We start from the raw sequence: 17,425 nt of genomic DNA, 5'->3' as shown, positions 1-17,425 counted from the left end.
ATTTACATTCCTCAATTCTTCTTAAGTGCTGCGATCTACAATTGATACTCTACTTCAAAAAGTGAGGGAGTATTTCTTTTTGTTTTGGAAAAGCTAAATTATAATTAAAAAATAATGTAATATGAGGCATAAGTCGAAATGTATTTGTCAAAATTGCCTGATTGTAGATTTGCCGGTGTATTACACGTTAAGTTACTTAAAAGTACATGACATTATGTTGTTTGGTCTCAGAGATAAAGTGGGATATTTTGTAGTTTCGAGAAAATCAGATTTTAAGTGGAAGAATGAAAAAAAAAATAACGTAAACTTGCCCTACACTATTTCCTAGACTCATAGAACTACAACATACACATTCAATCAACACAGCACTTAAACTTGTTAAATCTATTACTGTTTTAATTAACAGAATAAGATTTACTGCCTTCAAAATATCCTTCAGGCGGAAGCTTTCTTTCAGAAGCACTAGGGGGCGTGGCTACAGTTTCACTATCATTAGTAATATCTATTTCCTTAGAAACATCGAGCATCTTATTAACACATGGTTCACAGTTATCTATTTTGCAGAATCTATTACCTTTGTTCTTACATATTTTGTACACACGTGTACTCCATGGCATTGGAAATTAATTTAAAAAATTAAAGGAAATGTGAAACCACAACAAGAATTCAATAAAAAATATATAATTTCAACACAAAATACATGTTCGTAAACAACAGTACGCAGCTATCTTAGAGCGCAACAGAATAAATTCCGGAGGCTTAAAACGAGCCAAACCACAGCCTTCTAGATCGAGAACTTCCTGATATATCAACGAAAATGCAAATTGGTGCAACGTGAAACCAAGATCCGTCTAGCGTAGATGTAAAGAAAAAATTAAATTAAAAATACCTTTTATAGGAATTTTCATAAAAATTATACACCACATTGTACATAAAAGTCCAAAGTCAAAAAACCAATTTATTTTTTTTTTCAGATTTTACACTTTACACAGGAGAATATATTCCACAATGAAAAACCCAACTGATGAATGTAATTTTTGATTCATGAAATTGTACCTCCCTCTTAAGACTAACTGTAACCAGAAGCTAGTTCAAAAAGGAAACACACTGAGAAGTTTAACCCAACTTGCCTTGGTGTTCAGATGAATGTGCAAAGCTGTTTTTAAAATGTTGTAAATTTCCCTTTTGTTCTGGAATGTTCATGACTGACGCTGTTTTGTTTATCTTGTGACGTAAGTTGACTTTCACTTCTGGAACTGTAAATAGACATACAGTTCGTCGACGAAGCTTTTTCTTACTCAAGAATGGACTAACGCTGCCCCAGTCGACACTGTTCAAACTGAGTTTCAAAAGCTCATTGTCAGCGAAACACAAGCCAAGTACGGTAATGGAGAGAGAGAGAGAGAGAGGGAGAGAGAGAGAGAGAGAGAGTCAGACTTGGGAATGGATCCAGAGACGGAAATTGTCGGTCCTAGCTGAGAACCAGGCATGGGAGTTGATAACGAGGAGATTCCACTTCTAAGCAATGGTAAATAAATTAATCTGGGAAGGACAGCTCAATCACAAAGTGATGAAACCAGAGGGAATAAGAGTCCCAAACGTGCTGCTGGTAAAACCGAACTATAGAGAAATTCAAGTGATCACGAAGCTGTTTTCGTCGCAGTTGAAAATAAATGTGATTAGAACGGAATGTTGTTAAAGGAGGACTACTAAGCTGTCTCATACGGTTGATAAGACACATGCACCTGGTCATCGTCGTGATACATTGGTTACAGAACATTCTCACATGGGATAACCGTGAGACATCAAATACACAGGTACTGTGAGAGAATACCAACCACAAACACGCACACATCGAAACTCAAAGGTAAACTTTCAAAATGTAGCTCTGTATACTTTGTCCTCAAGGGCAGTTTCCACTTAGAAAAAAAATTAAATAAATAAAAATACGGCGCAAGACACACTTTACACGACCGGAAGAGCAGCGCTTCTAGCATTGGGTCCGGAAATTTATCTCTTCCCTCACGGGGGGTATAAAAATTGAAAAATGGTTATATAGAGCAGGGGTTAAACGCCTTAGACTAGGCGGAAAACGAACCTAGTGCCCCCAAGTAAAAAAAAAAAAAACAGATACGCAACCACTGAGCTAGTGGAAGGGTTGAAACCTTGTGTACCGAGCCTGTTGGCTGTGTGGTTAGCGGCACGCAGCTGTGAGCTTGGATTCGGAAGATAGTGGGTTCGAACCGTACTGTCAGCAGCTCTGAAGATGGTTTTCTGTAGTTTCTCATTTTCACACCAGGCTGTACATTAATTACGGCTACCACCGCTTCCTTCCCACTAGCAAGTTGTATTTTTTTATTTTTTTTACCTTGGCGTATCATGTAAAAACAGTCGGAGGAAATATAGAAGTACAGAATAATTCCCAATCTTTGGGATTGTTTATAATATATCGCAGCTTGCATTTAATTGATCCTGCAGGTGCTGTGGCTACTGGCTATGAACAGTCACGGAAAACTATAAGCTTGCTTGTCTCTATATTGGTGGGAATACAACTGGACAATCATCCTCTAATAACACTAATGTACTTTTTTCTGTTTTTCTTTATGTTGTACTGATACAGACAGGTCATGTGGTGACGATAGGATAGGAAGGAAACGACCGTGGCCTTAATTAAGATACAGTTCCAGCATTTGCTTGGTGTGAAAATGGGAAACCACGGAAAACCATCTTCAGGACTGCCGACAGTGAGGTTCGAACCGACTATCTCCCGAATGCAAGCTGGCAGCTGTGTGATCCAAACCGCATAGCCCATAATGACAGAAGCAACGTACAGAGAATATCGGATGTCAGTAATCTACAGCGCAAGAAATCTTTATTCTGCCGGAGTACAGTAGCCCTTTACTCTTAGCAATTTGTATTTTTATTTTCGAAATGACAGGCTTGAGTTTGCAAAAGGCACTTAATAACAGTGCAGACCAGCATTTTAAAAGGGGAATAGTAGCAGGGGGAGAGGTGATACTCCCACGTGGCGCGCCCCAGATGGCGGATAGGGGGGTCCTCACCGGCTTGCCGGCGGACTTGAGGGAAATAAAATTCATCTCGCGGAACAAACACACAACCCCCTGTGGGTGGGGGACGCAGATGAAGAATACACTCACGGTATCCCCTGCCTGTCGTAAGGGGCGACCAAGGGATGATCACATTAGAACCATGAAATTACTTGTAATAAGTAACACCACGCAGGGAACGCCATGGGTCGCTTTTACTTGCGCGTAGTACCACTATGTTGGGTACACAGTAGATTTGTGATTAGTAGCGACAGTGCGTGCTCAGGATGCATTTTACAGTACCTGTGATTCGTACCACTATCTGAGCGACACCACGGTTCTGCCTTGCCTATGATTAGTACCCACTATGTGAGAAACACCACGGGATAGTACGAGTCCTTGTGGTTAGTCCACTTATGTGAAGAACACCATAGGTTTGTGTTGCCTGTAAATAGAGACACAATGTGCGAAAACCATAGGTCTGTGTTACATGTGCGCATTACATTACCTGTCAGTAGTACCATAATGTGTGGAATACCGCGAGTCTACGCTACTTTTGATTAGTACCGCAACATGACAAATACCATGGTTCTACTTTCCTAGCGATAAGTGGCCGATGACCTGGATTTTGGACCCGTTTAGACTACAAGCATCATCGATTTCAGTGCTGTGCTTTAGAAGCAGTCCTTTGGTCAGTAATACTATTGTTTATCGCTAGTTTCTGGGAATGTGGGGCATTGCGGGTCGGATCCACGGATTGTTTTAACTTCATATCCATCTATTCATTCTTCGTCCTCACGTTTTGAATTCTAGTCAGTGGAGGATTATGGATTTTTAATTGTCCTTACATTTCGTCTCATTTCATGCTGTTAGGGGCCGATGACCTAGATGTTAGGCCCCTTTAAACAACAAGCATCATCATCATCATCATCATCATCATCATCATCATCATCAAAAGGGGAATATTATACTGCTTATTTAATCGTTCCATTTCTTGGTGATGAATACCGCTTTACAATTACATTTGCTCGTTTTCTTCTTTTCTAACAGTAGCCTATTGTTTTAAACTCTGCAAAACTGCAGAACAGAATGGTAGTGATTTTTTTTTCAGTTTAGACCAAACTTGTACACACAAACTGAAAGTTAGACAGAATAAAGATGTTTACTGAGACCTGACTGCGGATCTTTAACTGTCTCAAACAGCAGAGAAACCGGACTGCATAGCTGAGTTTTAATTCATTTTTCCGGCTTGATTGACACTGACGGTAGATACATTCTTCTTCTGAGCCCAATATGGTAGGTTCGACTCTGTTCGGTAGTCTTTGAAGACACTCAAATATGTCAGTCTCGTGTCGGTAGAGTAAAATTCTAGCAGGTCGGCGTCTAAAAGGAGGGCAATAAGAGGGGAATTCCTCAAGGCAGTATTATTGAACCATTATGTTTTCTTATATATGAGTAAAGAAGTGATATCTGAGATAAGGTTTTTGCGGATGATGTTATTCTGTATAGAGCAATAAATAAGTTACAAGATTATGGGCAAATGCAAAATGACCTTGACAATGTTGTGAGATGGACAGAAGGCAATGGTATGATGATAAACGGGGTTAAAGTCAGGTTGCGAGTTTCACAAATAGAATAATTCCGTTCAGTTTTAATTATTGCGTTCATGGGTTGAAAGTTCCTTATAGGGATCACTGTAAGTACCTAGGTGTTAATGTAAGGAAATAACTTCATCACATAAATGGGATTGTAAATAAAGGGTACATATCTGCACATGGTTATGAGGGTATTTAGGGGTTGTAGTAAGGATGTGAAGGAGAAGGCATATAAATCTCTTAAGACCCTAAATAGAGTGGTTCCAGTGTATGGGACCCTCACCAGGATTACTTGATTCAAGAAATAGAAAATATCCAAAGGAAAGTAGTTCGAATTGTTCTGAGTGATTTCCGACAAAAGAGTAGCGTTACAAAAATGTCGCAAAGTTTGGGCTGGAAAGACTTAGGAGAAAGAAGACGAGCTGTTCGACTAAGTAGCATGTTCCTATCTGTCAGTGGAGAGATGGCGTGCAATGATATTAGTAGACGAATAAGTTTGAGTGGTGTCTTTAAAAGTGGGAAAGATCACAATATGAAGATAAAGCTGGAATTCAAGAGGAGAAACTGGGGCAAATATTCGTTTATAAGAAGGGGATTTAGAGATTGGAATAACTTACCAATGAAGATGTTCAGTACATTTCCAATTTCCTTGCAATAATTTAATAAAAGACTACGAAAACAACAGCTAGGGAATCTGCCACCTGGGCGACTGCCCTAAATGCAGATCAGTAGTGATTGATTGAGGGGCTAAAAGCCAAATAACATTATTATTCTAATTCATTTTGTCGTATAAACACATTGTGTGTCACCAGAGAACTTTTACATGCCGAAATCCTGCGACATGGTGACCTTTTTTTCAGCTTTCAACAATCAGTTTTCCTCTGCCAGGTTTGAACCCATGATCCCGAAGCCTACACTCTACCACCTATCCACAGCAGCAGCTCACTAAACATATAGTACCTGTTTTCCATTTAAAATATAAAGTGATATTGTTTACACAAAAAACATCATGTTACTGCTCGTAGATTAGGCTTAGAGAACTCGCGAAGACGACCACTTTCCCCATCTCTGCGTTAGTACGACGTTAAACCACTAGCAATGGTACAATATTGCATCCAATAGTAGGTTAAAAGGTGAAACGGTCTTCTGTGTCTGTGCAGTGAACCTAACTTGGTAACTTCTCTTTTTTTTTTTTTTCTATTTGCTTTTTACATTGCACCGACACAGATGGGTGTTATGACGACGATGGGAGAGAAGGCTTAGGAATGGGAAGGAAGTGGCCTTGGCCTTAATTAAGGTACAGCCCCAGCACTTGCCTGGGGGGAAACCACGGAATACCATCTTCAGGGCTGCCGACAGTGGTGTTCGAACCCACTATCTCCCGGATGCAAGCTCACAGCTGCGCGTCCCTAACCGCACGACCAACTCGCCCGGTAAAAATATGTTCTAAAAATGCTCTAACAGATTACGAATCTACAGACCACTACAGACAACTGATATCAAATGGAGAAATTTCCTCTCATCAAATAGTTGTGTAAACTATTATTGACTTTTGCTGACAATTATATATATTAAATTCCTTACATTTAGTGTAAGTAACCCTCTTTTCTTTATTTATTTTTTTCTCCTGCACTGAAAGTTCACTAAATTTTGGTATCTAGAGAGAACATTATTCTGGAGATTATAGAATTCGTAAGTTCTTATTTCTTTGGTTTGCATAATTGAAAAAGGAGACTGGTTTTTTGTTTTGATTGCAGACGTAGGAAAGTTTGGCCCCCACTCCACCTCTCGTTTCCCCTATAACCACATACCCTCCGCCTATCCTGTGGACCCCGCCACTACCAAAGAAATGCAGGGAGACGATGTCTCAGATGAGAAAGTGGTTGACAATAGCACCAACTGTACCACCACCACCACCACCACAACCACCACAACCATTTATAGCACGGAGAACACGCACGTCATTGGCTTCATATCCGAGTGGATTAATGCGTACAATTTTATTTCACGTAAGTAGTTCTGCAGTTTGGTTGGTGATAGGGTTTGGTTTGGTTTCCTCCCTTCAACTAATACTTCAACTTCGTAGCTAACGTAACAATGATATTGTAAGTAGATGTTGTTCTCACAGTTGTTTTAAATCTCTCATAACCCAAGTTTTGATGTGTGTTTGTTTTTTGTGTTTTGCATCTTTACTAAATAACAGTACATTTTAGTGTAATCTTGTTTGTGTCTTATATAATTCAGGAGGTCTTCGGGTGTGCTGTTCCAGAATTTATATAATCATATTATTATTATTATTATTATTATTATTATTATTATTATTATTATTGGTATTAATGCAATATCTCTGGCTCTGATTTCCTCTGATGTTGGGAAGATTCACTTGAACAAGTCAACGTACTGTATTGCTTATGAAATGTAGCATATACCTGTGTGATAATAATAGCATAAGACCACGTTTTATAATGGGTACAGGGTGTAGAAATATGTATACGCCGGCATTCATAGACTCATTCAATACCGTAATACTTAGGCTGAGCGCACATTGGCTCCGTATGTTTCGCACATTGGTTGCGAGCTCGTCCAATGCAATCGTTCAACATTCGCTTTAGTCTTCCACTGTCAACAACATAAATAACCCATTTTTGTTGGAGGATTATCTTCGGAGTCGCAGAAAACGGCATTGTAGAACTGAGGGGTTTAATGAAATATATCTGAAAAGGGAAGAATTAGGGGACTTCCATCACATCTGGGAAGATAATAACCAACCTCGAACAAAATCGCTTCGCGTCACAAAGCATGCAAATATTACTTGGACAACGGACAAAGCAATTACAATACGACCATAGAGCCTTCTCTACCATTATGACATATTAAAACAAAGTATATAATGACCAATAAAAACTGTATCATAACTTTCACAACAGACCTAGTAACCTTGTTTGTTTGTGTACGTACAAAAATGTGCATCACTTCAAGTGTAGGCCTAAATGAAAAATGTAATTACCAATTAGCAGGCATATCCATTTCTTCAGAGATTTCTTTGCATGAATTACGTCGGTAGTCACGCAATATTTGCAATCACAATATTTACAATCACTTTGATCCCAAATATTTTCGTTCGTATATTAACGTTATGAACTTTTCAAACACCCATATTGTTCGGAGTTCGTACGTAAAGATCCGGCAAAATCCCAACAAGTTGGGAACAAGATTGGACGTCGTATCTAAACGCACGAGTAACTCGTTTGCAGTGTGCGAGCCCACATAGCATTGCTAGCGTCGGGATTGTTCCTACATATTGGCGCGTGTTCGTACGACGTAATTTAGTACGAGTACTGATCCAGTGTGCGCTCAAGTCGAACTTAAATCTCCATTTCATTCCATATTCGGCGCAAATAAGTCTTACGTGACAGCGATGCACTTCATAGAGTCGAACCTTTATGGAGCTGAACTTCCTGCAATGCATAGTCATTTAGTGCTACTTATTCTATGAAATGAGTTTAATTTTATCAAGTCATGAAGACCTTTGACTCATTTCAGTTTTAACCACGACTTAACCTATAAAATGGATGCCGGAAGAAATCATTGAAAGGCAAAATATTCGTGCTCTTAAACGACCTGTCATGAATGACAGGTTATGGAGGTAGACATCTATTTTGGGGCAAGTCACTGAACACTTCCGGAACAGCACCGCCTGCATTACTGAACTGGGGGAAGAAATGTGCAAATAAAAATCTTTCAGAAAATATTTTCATGATGTAGTGCATATAAGCAAAACAGTAATACTGGGTTAAAAAAACTGATACAAAGAAATAATTGTGCTGTTTTTAGCAAGGATTGTTTAGTACCAATACAGAGCTCACAGCCAAAGATATTGTAACTCATGTATTTACTTATGTGTATTCCACTAAGATTATTATTGGTCAGTATTTGATGGCACTTTTTTACTAATTGTAATTCTGGTCAGTATGTATGTCTCAATAAGAATTTTACATATTTTTACAAATAAAATAATTATATAAATATGGTATTACTATGCTCTCCATTTTAGGTCCCTCTGATATTGTAATATTTCTGCTCCATTACATTCGTTGTGAGAAAATACTGTTTTAATACAATCAGCTGGGTACCTTAAAGCAGCCGCCCTTTGCTGGGGTGGGGTTCGTGTATCTTCCTAAAGGATATTTGAAAATGAAACGCTTAAACGACTACGTGTTTAAACTGATTCACTGTCTCGCCTCATTTTAACCATCTGAGCGATTCTGGTTAAGATACTTACGGGGAGAGGCAGAGATTGGAAAAAAAAATTGCATTTCTAGATTTGGCCCCTTTATCCTTTGAAATGTCCTAATAAAAGAAATACTCTTGGGGCGTGGTAGCAGAATGGCTTCTCACCACACGACAGTGTTTTTTTATAGGTTGTAATATTGCACGTTATAAATTTCATATTAGAGCCCGTATTGTCAAAGTATCAACTTGTGAAAATTTAGATTTTATAATTCCACCCTTACAATACTGTAATTGTCTTTATTACAAAGACTACATTAAATTACATTTAATTATAAATTATAAAATCTAAATTTTCACAGGTTGTAATATCTCATCCGTTATCCATGGCTGCTTCTTTGGGCCGCTTGAATATCCAATGTCTGTTTCTTGAGTCGTGCTGCTATCTATCCCTGTGCATTGGTGGAACACTGTGGAGAAATAGAATATCCCCAAGAGAAACATGATTCGCTTTACCTCCATAGGAAAATCAAGGAACTAGCGGAGAAATAATCGCAAGTCATATAGAGCTATACTGAGGGATGCCAATAGGAGCTGAAGAAAAGATGGAATGCTGAAATGAGTATGTCGAGAGTCTTGTTTAAAGATGTGCGGCCAGACAAACCACCTTGTAAAAATGAATGCAACAAAGCGAGTCCTGACATAACAAAAGAGGAAGTATAGTATGCAACCAAGCTCTAGAATAATATTAAAGTTCTGGGTCCGGACAAGATACAAGCAGAAACTTATAAACTCGTCGCTCAAGGTGATAAAAGAGGCCTAGACCTGCTAACTGCACCATTCAACGTAGGATATAAGGCTGGGAGAACTCCATCTGACTGGTTAAGATCAACTTCGTTACATTACCTGAAAAGTCCAAATCATTACGTGGTGATGATTATTGTACGATCAGCCTAATGTCTCATACCTTAAAGGTATTCCGGCGTATCATCCACATTCGTATCTAAGCGAATTGTGAACGCCAAGTTGGTCCTGCCCGGTTTGGTTTTAGAAATTGGGAACTCGCGAGGTTCTTTTCTCTTTGACTGCGCTTACTCAAAGATGCCTGGACATGAATGTCGACGTTACGTGTGCTTCATCGAATACCGAAAAGCTTTCGATTGCATATCTCAAGCAGAAATTGTTGTAGGAGATTTTAAAAACTACTGTTGTTAATACTGGTGATCTACGTATCATTACTCAGCTCTGTATGTATGTTCAGCCCGTCAGCGATTCCGCTGGTGGGATCCTCAACAGCTCTGCCATCAGCTGTCATAGATGGCCTAGGCATCACTGAAGAGGCGTACTAGGGAAATGAGGAGTGAGGTAGTTTCCCGTTGCTTTCCTCACCGAGCCAGAGTTGCTATTACATATCAGTCTGCCAAGCCCACTGAAATTCATACACCAACCGACCCTATGAGCAACATTTTCACACCATTCATAGCAGGGACCGGCTGCATAAGGATTGGCATTACTAGCATCGTTCATACCTCAGCCACTTTCATATTGTCAAAGCCAAGGATAAGACAGAGACAGATCTATGAAAGTAATAAAATTGCTCTAGCCTATACCAGAAGACATAGTGCACTGTAAACACTAGGTCCTGTCAGCAAAGGCATAACTCAGCTCTACTGGAACCGAAATAGAGGGAACCATAAATATACTAATATCCTTTCCCCTTTTCTTTTTAACAACTGTCGACAATGTTAACTTAGGCATCGGGATCAGTGTGAAGGTAAGACTGTATTCTGCCTGAAGGCCATTCCCTTACCCTCCACCAAAAGCGCGTGGCAACCCATCCAAATCTTGACCACGCCCAATGTTGCTTAACTTCGGAGATCTCGTGGGATCCGGTGTTTCAACACGGCTACGGCCGTTGGCAGGATCAATGTCGATGTTTTCTGTTTTGCTGATGGTATTAGTAATAACATGGTAGGTATCAGTGCGGCATTTGATCTGTTCATGATTAGTGACAAGACCAAACTGACTGTATTTTCGAAAACAGGCTTCCCTGCACATAAACACAATCGTTCAGCAATACCTTGGAACTTTAGTGAACGAGCATTGTGATTCCAAGGATGAAATATTATCCAGGATCGGGCAACCCAAAAATATGTTCAACATTATGAGGGCCCTATTCACTAGGAGAGATCTCAACCTTTTAGCTCCCAGTTCGGATGTTGCGATGCAATGTTTTCCCTGTCCTTCAGTATGGTTCGAAGAATGGACGCTCAACCCTTTGCTGGAGAGCGGATTGAAACTTTCGAAATATACAGAAGAATGCTCCGAATATCCTTGCTACAAAGGAAGACCAATAAGGAAGTTGTCAACTTGTTCAATAAGAAAAAAAATAACTTCCGACAACCATCAAGGAGCAAAAACTGAGATGTATCGGGCACATCAAGCGAGGGGAACGATATGAGCTTCTCCAACTCACCGGTAGGTGTCACGCGCAGTCGGCCAGGAGCATATGACGTCAGCGACTCATAGCCTGCCAAGCGCTGTAACTTACTGCAAATCAGTGTGTCGAGCGCCCCCTTATCTTCATCACAAACACGTTTATTTTGTAATATTTTCACATGAAAACCACTAAGACATTGCATATAAACTATTCGTTACATTATTTTCTTTGTATGCTTTTGTAAATATTGCAGACCTACAGTACTTTGAAAGCCAGAATAGTGAAACCTTTTGCTAATCTGTTCTAATATAATTTTAAATGTTCCAGTATACCGGAAATGTTAGTATTTACTACTTCCAGTTACTTGAAAGAATTTAAAATATATGCCCTATGCATGTGTTTTACTATCTGAATTTTCTGGTGATGCAGAAAGTGCGGGAATGCTTTGGAAAGGAACTGTTCCTCTTCTCAGCAAGTGCCTAACAGTTCATATCTTCAAAATCAGGGGGCAGAAAATGTTCGGAGCATATACGTGCGATTTTAGTTTGTTTTTTCAGAATTTATTTTACGTCGCAACGACACAGGCAGGTCTTATGGCGACGATGGGATAGGAAAAGGCGAGGAGAGGGAAGGAAGCGGCCGTTACCTTTAATTGAGATACAGCCCCAGCATTTGCCTGGTGTGAAAATGGGAAACCACGGAAAACCATCTTCAGGGGTGTCGGCAGTGAGGCTCGAATCCACTCTCTCCCCGATGCAAGCTCACAGCTGCGCGCCCCTGATTTCATAGTTTAACAATCTTTTATGTTACAAAAATCTACCCACTGCTTGTTCTTTTGGGAACTAAAAAAGGACACCTTACCGTTTCTTTGCGTTGTTAGGATGATTTATACAACCTGTAATCGCACACACGGCATTTTAACAGCACAAACAGATTCCAGCAAGATATAGCAGATATCTTGGATTCTGGAGGTCAAATGGACTGTATCGCGATTGACATGTCTAAAGCATTTGATAGGGTGGATCATGGGAGACTACTGGCAAAAATGAGTGCAATTGGACTAGACAAAAGAGTGACTGAATGGGTTGCTATATTTCTAGAAAATAGATCTCAGAGAGTTAGAGTAGGTGAAGCTTTGTCTGACCCTGTAATAGTTGAGAGGGGAGTTCCTCAGGGCAGTGTTATCGGACCTTTATGTTTTCTTATATATATAAATGATATGAGTAAAGGAGTGGAATCGGATGTAAGGCTTTTTGCGGATGATGTTATTCTCTATAGAGTGATAAATAAGTTACAAGATTGTGAGCAACTGCAACGTGACCTCGAAAATATTGTGAGATGGACAGCAGAGAATGGTATGTTGATAAACGGGGCTAAAAGTCAGGTTGTGAGTTTCACAAATAGGAAAAGTCCTCTCAGTTTTAATTACTGCGTTGATGGGGTGAAAGTTCCTTTCGGGGATCATTGTAAGTATCTAGGTGTTAATATAAGGAAAGATCTTCACTGGGGTAATCACATAAATGGGATTGTAAATAAAGGGTACCGATCTCTGCACATGGTTATGAGGGTGTTTAGGGGTTGTAGTAAGGATGTAAAGGAGAGTGCATATAAGTCTCTGGTAAGACCCCAACTAGAGTATGGTTCCAGTGTATGGGACCCTCACCAGGATTACCTGATTCAAGAACTGGAAAAAATCCAAAGAAAAGCAGCTCGATTTGTTCTGGGTGATTTCCGACAAAAGAGTAGCGTTACAAAAATGTTGCAATGTTTGGGTTGGGAAGAACTGAGAGAAAGAAGAAGAGCTGCTCGACTAAGTGGTATGTTCCGAGCTGTCAGCGGAGAGATGGCGTGGAATGACATTAGTAGACGAATAGGTTTGAATGGCGTCTATAAAAGTAGGAAAGATCACAATATGAAGATAAAGTTGGAATTCAAGAGGACAAACTGGGGCAAATATTCATTTATAGGAAGGGGAGTTAAGGATTGGAATAACTTACCAAGGGAGATGTTCAATAAATTTCCAATTTCTTTGAAATCATTTCGGAAAAGGCTAGGAAAGCAACAGATAGGGAATCTGCCACCTGGGCGACTGCCCTAAATGCAGATCAGTATTGATTGTATTGATTGTATTGACATACACAATTAAATTCACTTCACTCACGAACGATACGCACGAGTTCACGACTTTTAAAACATTCGCAAAATTCGAAAGTAATTAAATAATTAAAGAAACAATGTGCAGATCGCAGTCGAACAGCAGTGCATCGAACTTCACTGCTTAGAATGAAAACACTGACGCCAAAGAGTACATAAACTAACATAAACGCGCAAAACCATGCGTAGTGTAATGAGAGAGAGAGAGTCCAGTGACGTCAGGTGGTGATTATTGTTTTAAGAGGAAGTATAACTAGGCAACCATCCTCTATATAACACTAATCAGAGAGAAAAAAATTGAAGGGGTCCGACACTTCGAAAAATGAAGGTATCGGTCAAAGGAAGACAAAAGCCACGAAGGGCATGAAAATGAGACTCCACTGGCCTCCATACGCAATACCGACGGGGTCTGAAAAGAACAAGAGTTGACCAAGGGAGGTCGGATAGGATAGATGAAAGTGAAGAGCCTGGCACAAGTAAGTGGATGCAATGCCAGGACTTAGCTAAGGGGCCCGTAGTCGCCAACCCACGCTCCAAAGTTCAGAGCTCATGAGGCCCCTTTTAGTCGCCTCTTACGACAGGCAGGGGATATCGTGGGTGTTATTCTACCGCCCCCACCCACAGGGTGTCCAGTGACGTCACAACCACGCCAGTCTACTGCGCATCCGTCTCGTGACACCTACCGTCTCTTTTCTAGTTGCCGTGCTCCAGCTCATCCTCGACGGGAGAAAGGAAGGAAGACGATCTGTAGGGAGACGGGGAAATTCTTGGCTGATAGACTTGGCGCCGCTACTATGGACGAACTGCCATCTCAGTCTTTCGAACCGCAGTTCCGCGAGTAATCATTAGCAATTGTATCGCAGTGCTTCCTGGAAAGAACTATTACATAATTATCTTCCTTACAGAATTTAAGTGGCCATTAATTGAACTGACTGATAATGGTGATCGATCTACTTGAATGCTTCCGAATTACAACTTATGAATTTCATGTTGGTTCCGTAGCCTACTAACAGTATAATGTACAGAAATTCAGTTCTTATAAAATAATTTTATTAATAGGTCCACCTGTTCTATACTTAGTGATTATAATAGAAGTTATTTAAAACTTTAGGACATGTTTCGGCCTATCAGATTTGGCCATCTTCAGCAGTAATCAAAATTGATCTGAACACTTTAAAACGTGAAACGTCATTACAAAGATACATATCAAAACAAACGTATTAAAACTACGCATTGATTTTGCAATAAAATGAGTGTCCACTTTTTTACGGACGTTCCTTTACTGATTTGTGAGATGACCACCTCATTTGACAATAACAACATCGAGGGCTGGAAGACAGGACATTTGACAAAAATCAATATTATTAGAAGTTACCCATTTAATCAATATGCCATCAAGTTCCCAACTGGCAACGTAATCTAATACATTGCCACAGAAAACTTGTCAATGTTCTAAAAGTCCAATGCTTCCAGTCAAATCACGACTGGCATTCATCACAACATCATGCCAGAAATGTATTACAGTTGACGTCTTTACATTGTATCATTCGATTTGCAAGGAAGACTTTACTAGAACATTCTCTATCTCACAAATCAGTAAAGTAACGCCCGTAAAAATGTGGACACTCATTTTATTGCTAATCAGTGAGTAGTGTTAGTATGTTTTTAATATGTATCATTGTAATTACATTTCGGTGTTCGGATCAATTTTGAATACAAGTGAAGATGGCCAAATGTGATGGGCCGAAACATGTCCTTACGTTTTAAAGAACTTTTAGTATTATCATCACCATAAGTTTTGAACAGGTGGGACCAATTAATAAAATTATGTTAAACGAATTGAATCTCTGTGGTTCCGAATTAACAACGCTGTCTTCAGGCCCCCAATCTCCTTCGATTAAATTATGCGGTGTAGAACGTTTAGTTTTATAGTGTTGCTCTATATTACAATACCACAAATGAAACATCTGGATGTTTTACCCATTTGTTGAGAGAAATAATTTTCTTCCCGATCTATTTCCAAAGTTAAACTTCCTGAGCCACTCCTTACATCTGTTTCCATGAGACATATTTCAAGGTTTAAGGTACTTCAGTTCAACTTGTGCAGCGTCATAAAACTCTGTAACTCAGTCGCAAAAGTATGCCCTCCGTCCTGCCTTGGAATTAAAAAAAAAGACGAATGATTTTCTAACAATTCTGAACTTAACACTCTAGATGGACATTCCAAGAAATAATCTGACCACAGTCGGAGCTTCCGTTTATTCCTTGGCTTCAGTATTCGGCAGCTATTTCACCCTTTTTCCACGAGCGGGGATGACGTTTTTTGTTTTTCGCAATCACTCGTTGTTGCCAACTTTAACTACAACATTATTATTTAAAGAAAACCATCAACCCACATTCCCAGAAAATAAATAGCTTATATATGCATGGTATAAGGACACTTCTTTAGAAAGGAAATAAGATTTAACTGGAAATCTCCCTGGACTTTTCCGAACACCATAAAAAAAACAGGATATGTCCAGGAAAATTCCGAAGGACTGTAAAAAAGATGAAATGCGAAGACTTCTCTGATCATTTTATATGGTGTTTTTGTTCAGACACTGACGTGTTTCCATAGTATGTGAGGCGTGTTCATAAAATGACCTAACTTTGAAAATACTAAGACTTAGCTGTTTCCGATAAGTGGCACTCTTTAGTGGTGTACTTCCCAAGGGCGCCCATACCCGGGGACAAGGTGCCCCCCCCCCCCCAGCTCTCAGGGAAAGGCAAAAATCGAGTGTAGTCAGGTGTTTTCCTTTCAAGGAAATGATTTAAAAGTCAATATTACGTAAAAGCGGTAGTACCGTCCCCTACCAACAATCAGCGGATACCGTGGGTTATTCTACCGCAGAATACAAGTCGCCATTTATCTTCCAAAATATTAAAAATACTACGTAACCCCAGGTCTGCCCCCCCACCCCCACCCCCACAAACTGTCATGTGGGCGCCCATGGTACTTCCTAAAGAGCTTACCATTTACCACGCATTTTTGAAACAATTACCGAGCCGTGAGGTTAGGGTCGCGCAGTTGTGAGCTTGCATTCAGGAGATAGTGGGTTCGAACCTCACTGTCGGCAGCCCTGAAGATGGTTTTCCGCGGTTTCCCATTTTCACACCAGGCAAATGCTGGGGCTGTGCCTTAGGGCCACGGCCGCTTATTTCCCCCTCCCAGCCCTTTCCTATCCCATTGTCGCCAAGAGACCCATCTGTGTCGGTGCGACATAAAGCAAATTGTAATCTGAAACAATTATTTTTCATCAGCAGCTGTTGGTTTGCGAACGTACGTGGAGAAACAACTTCTTGAGCTACCACCATGACGAAACGCGAGCTCGCGCATCAGTGAATTTTTTACCAACACGAAGATAACTGTGCTTCTTCATCTACCCTACTCACCTGACCTAGCCCCGGCAGAATTTTTTCTATTTCTCCGACTGAAATTTACCCTGCATTTGAAGAAATCAAACTAAAATTGCAGGCAGAACTGTGCGCGAACCCTAAATTCCCGATCAAGACTGCTCGTATAAGTGGAAACGGGGTTGGAAGCGTTGTATTTATAGATAAGGGAGACAAAGCTAACTAGATTCCAGATATCCCCCTACACAGTAATTTTCAAAGTTCGGTTATTTTTAGAACAGGCCTCGAGTTCATAAGCACCTGACGCGTAATCTGTACAGGTTGCCTTTGTTCTTCCTTCTTGACTTTCTTGTTATCCTTGCAGCTAGGTCCTGTTGCACTGACGATTGCATTACCTGGTAGTGGAACTTGTGCCGGCGATCACCGTGGAGTGATAAAATAAGCAAAGTTACTTACTGGTTTTTCTTTCAGAAATAGACTACTCATTAATGTTTAATTATTTATTTCTCTTAAAATAAGTTGCCTACAGTGAATAATTGCTATGTTGTCTATGTAATGTTGTAATC

General features: G+C 40.0%; 1 protein-coding gene across 1 annotated transcript in view; it reads left to right on the top strand.

Annotated features, from left to right (window-relative positions):
- The window catches only part of LOC136884946 (uncharacterized), a 535,891-nt gene that overhangs the window by 518,065 nt on the left and 401 nt on the right, over positions 1-17,425 (top strand). Inside the window, exon 8 of the mRNA XM_068230060.1 lies at positions 6,400-6,651. Within this exon, the coding sequence (XP_068086161.1) occupies positions 6,400-6,651 (252 nt within the window). The remainder of the gene's footprint in view (positions 1-6,399; positions 6,652-17,425) is intronic.

The sequence above is a fragment of the Anabrus simplex genome, chromosome 13 (genome assembly GCF_040414725.1).
Source record: "Anabrus simplex isolate iqAnaSimp1 chromosome 13, ASM4041472v1, whole genome shotgun sequence".
Classification (NCBI taxonomy): Eukaryota; Metazoa; Arthropoda; class Insecta; order Orthoptera; family Tettigoniidae; genus Anabrus; species Anabrus simplex.
This window is presented reverse-complemented; position numbering and strand designations above follow the sequence as displayed.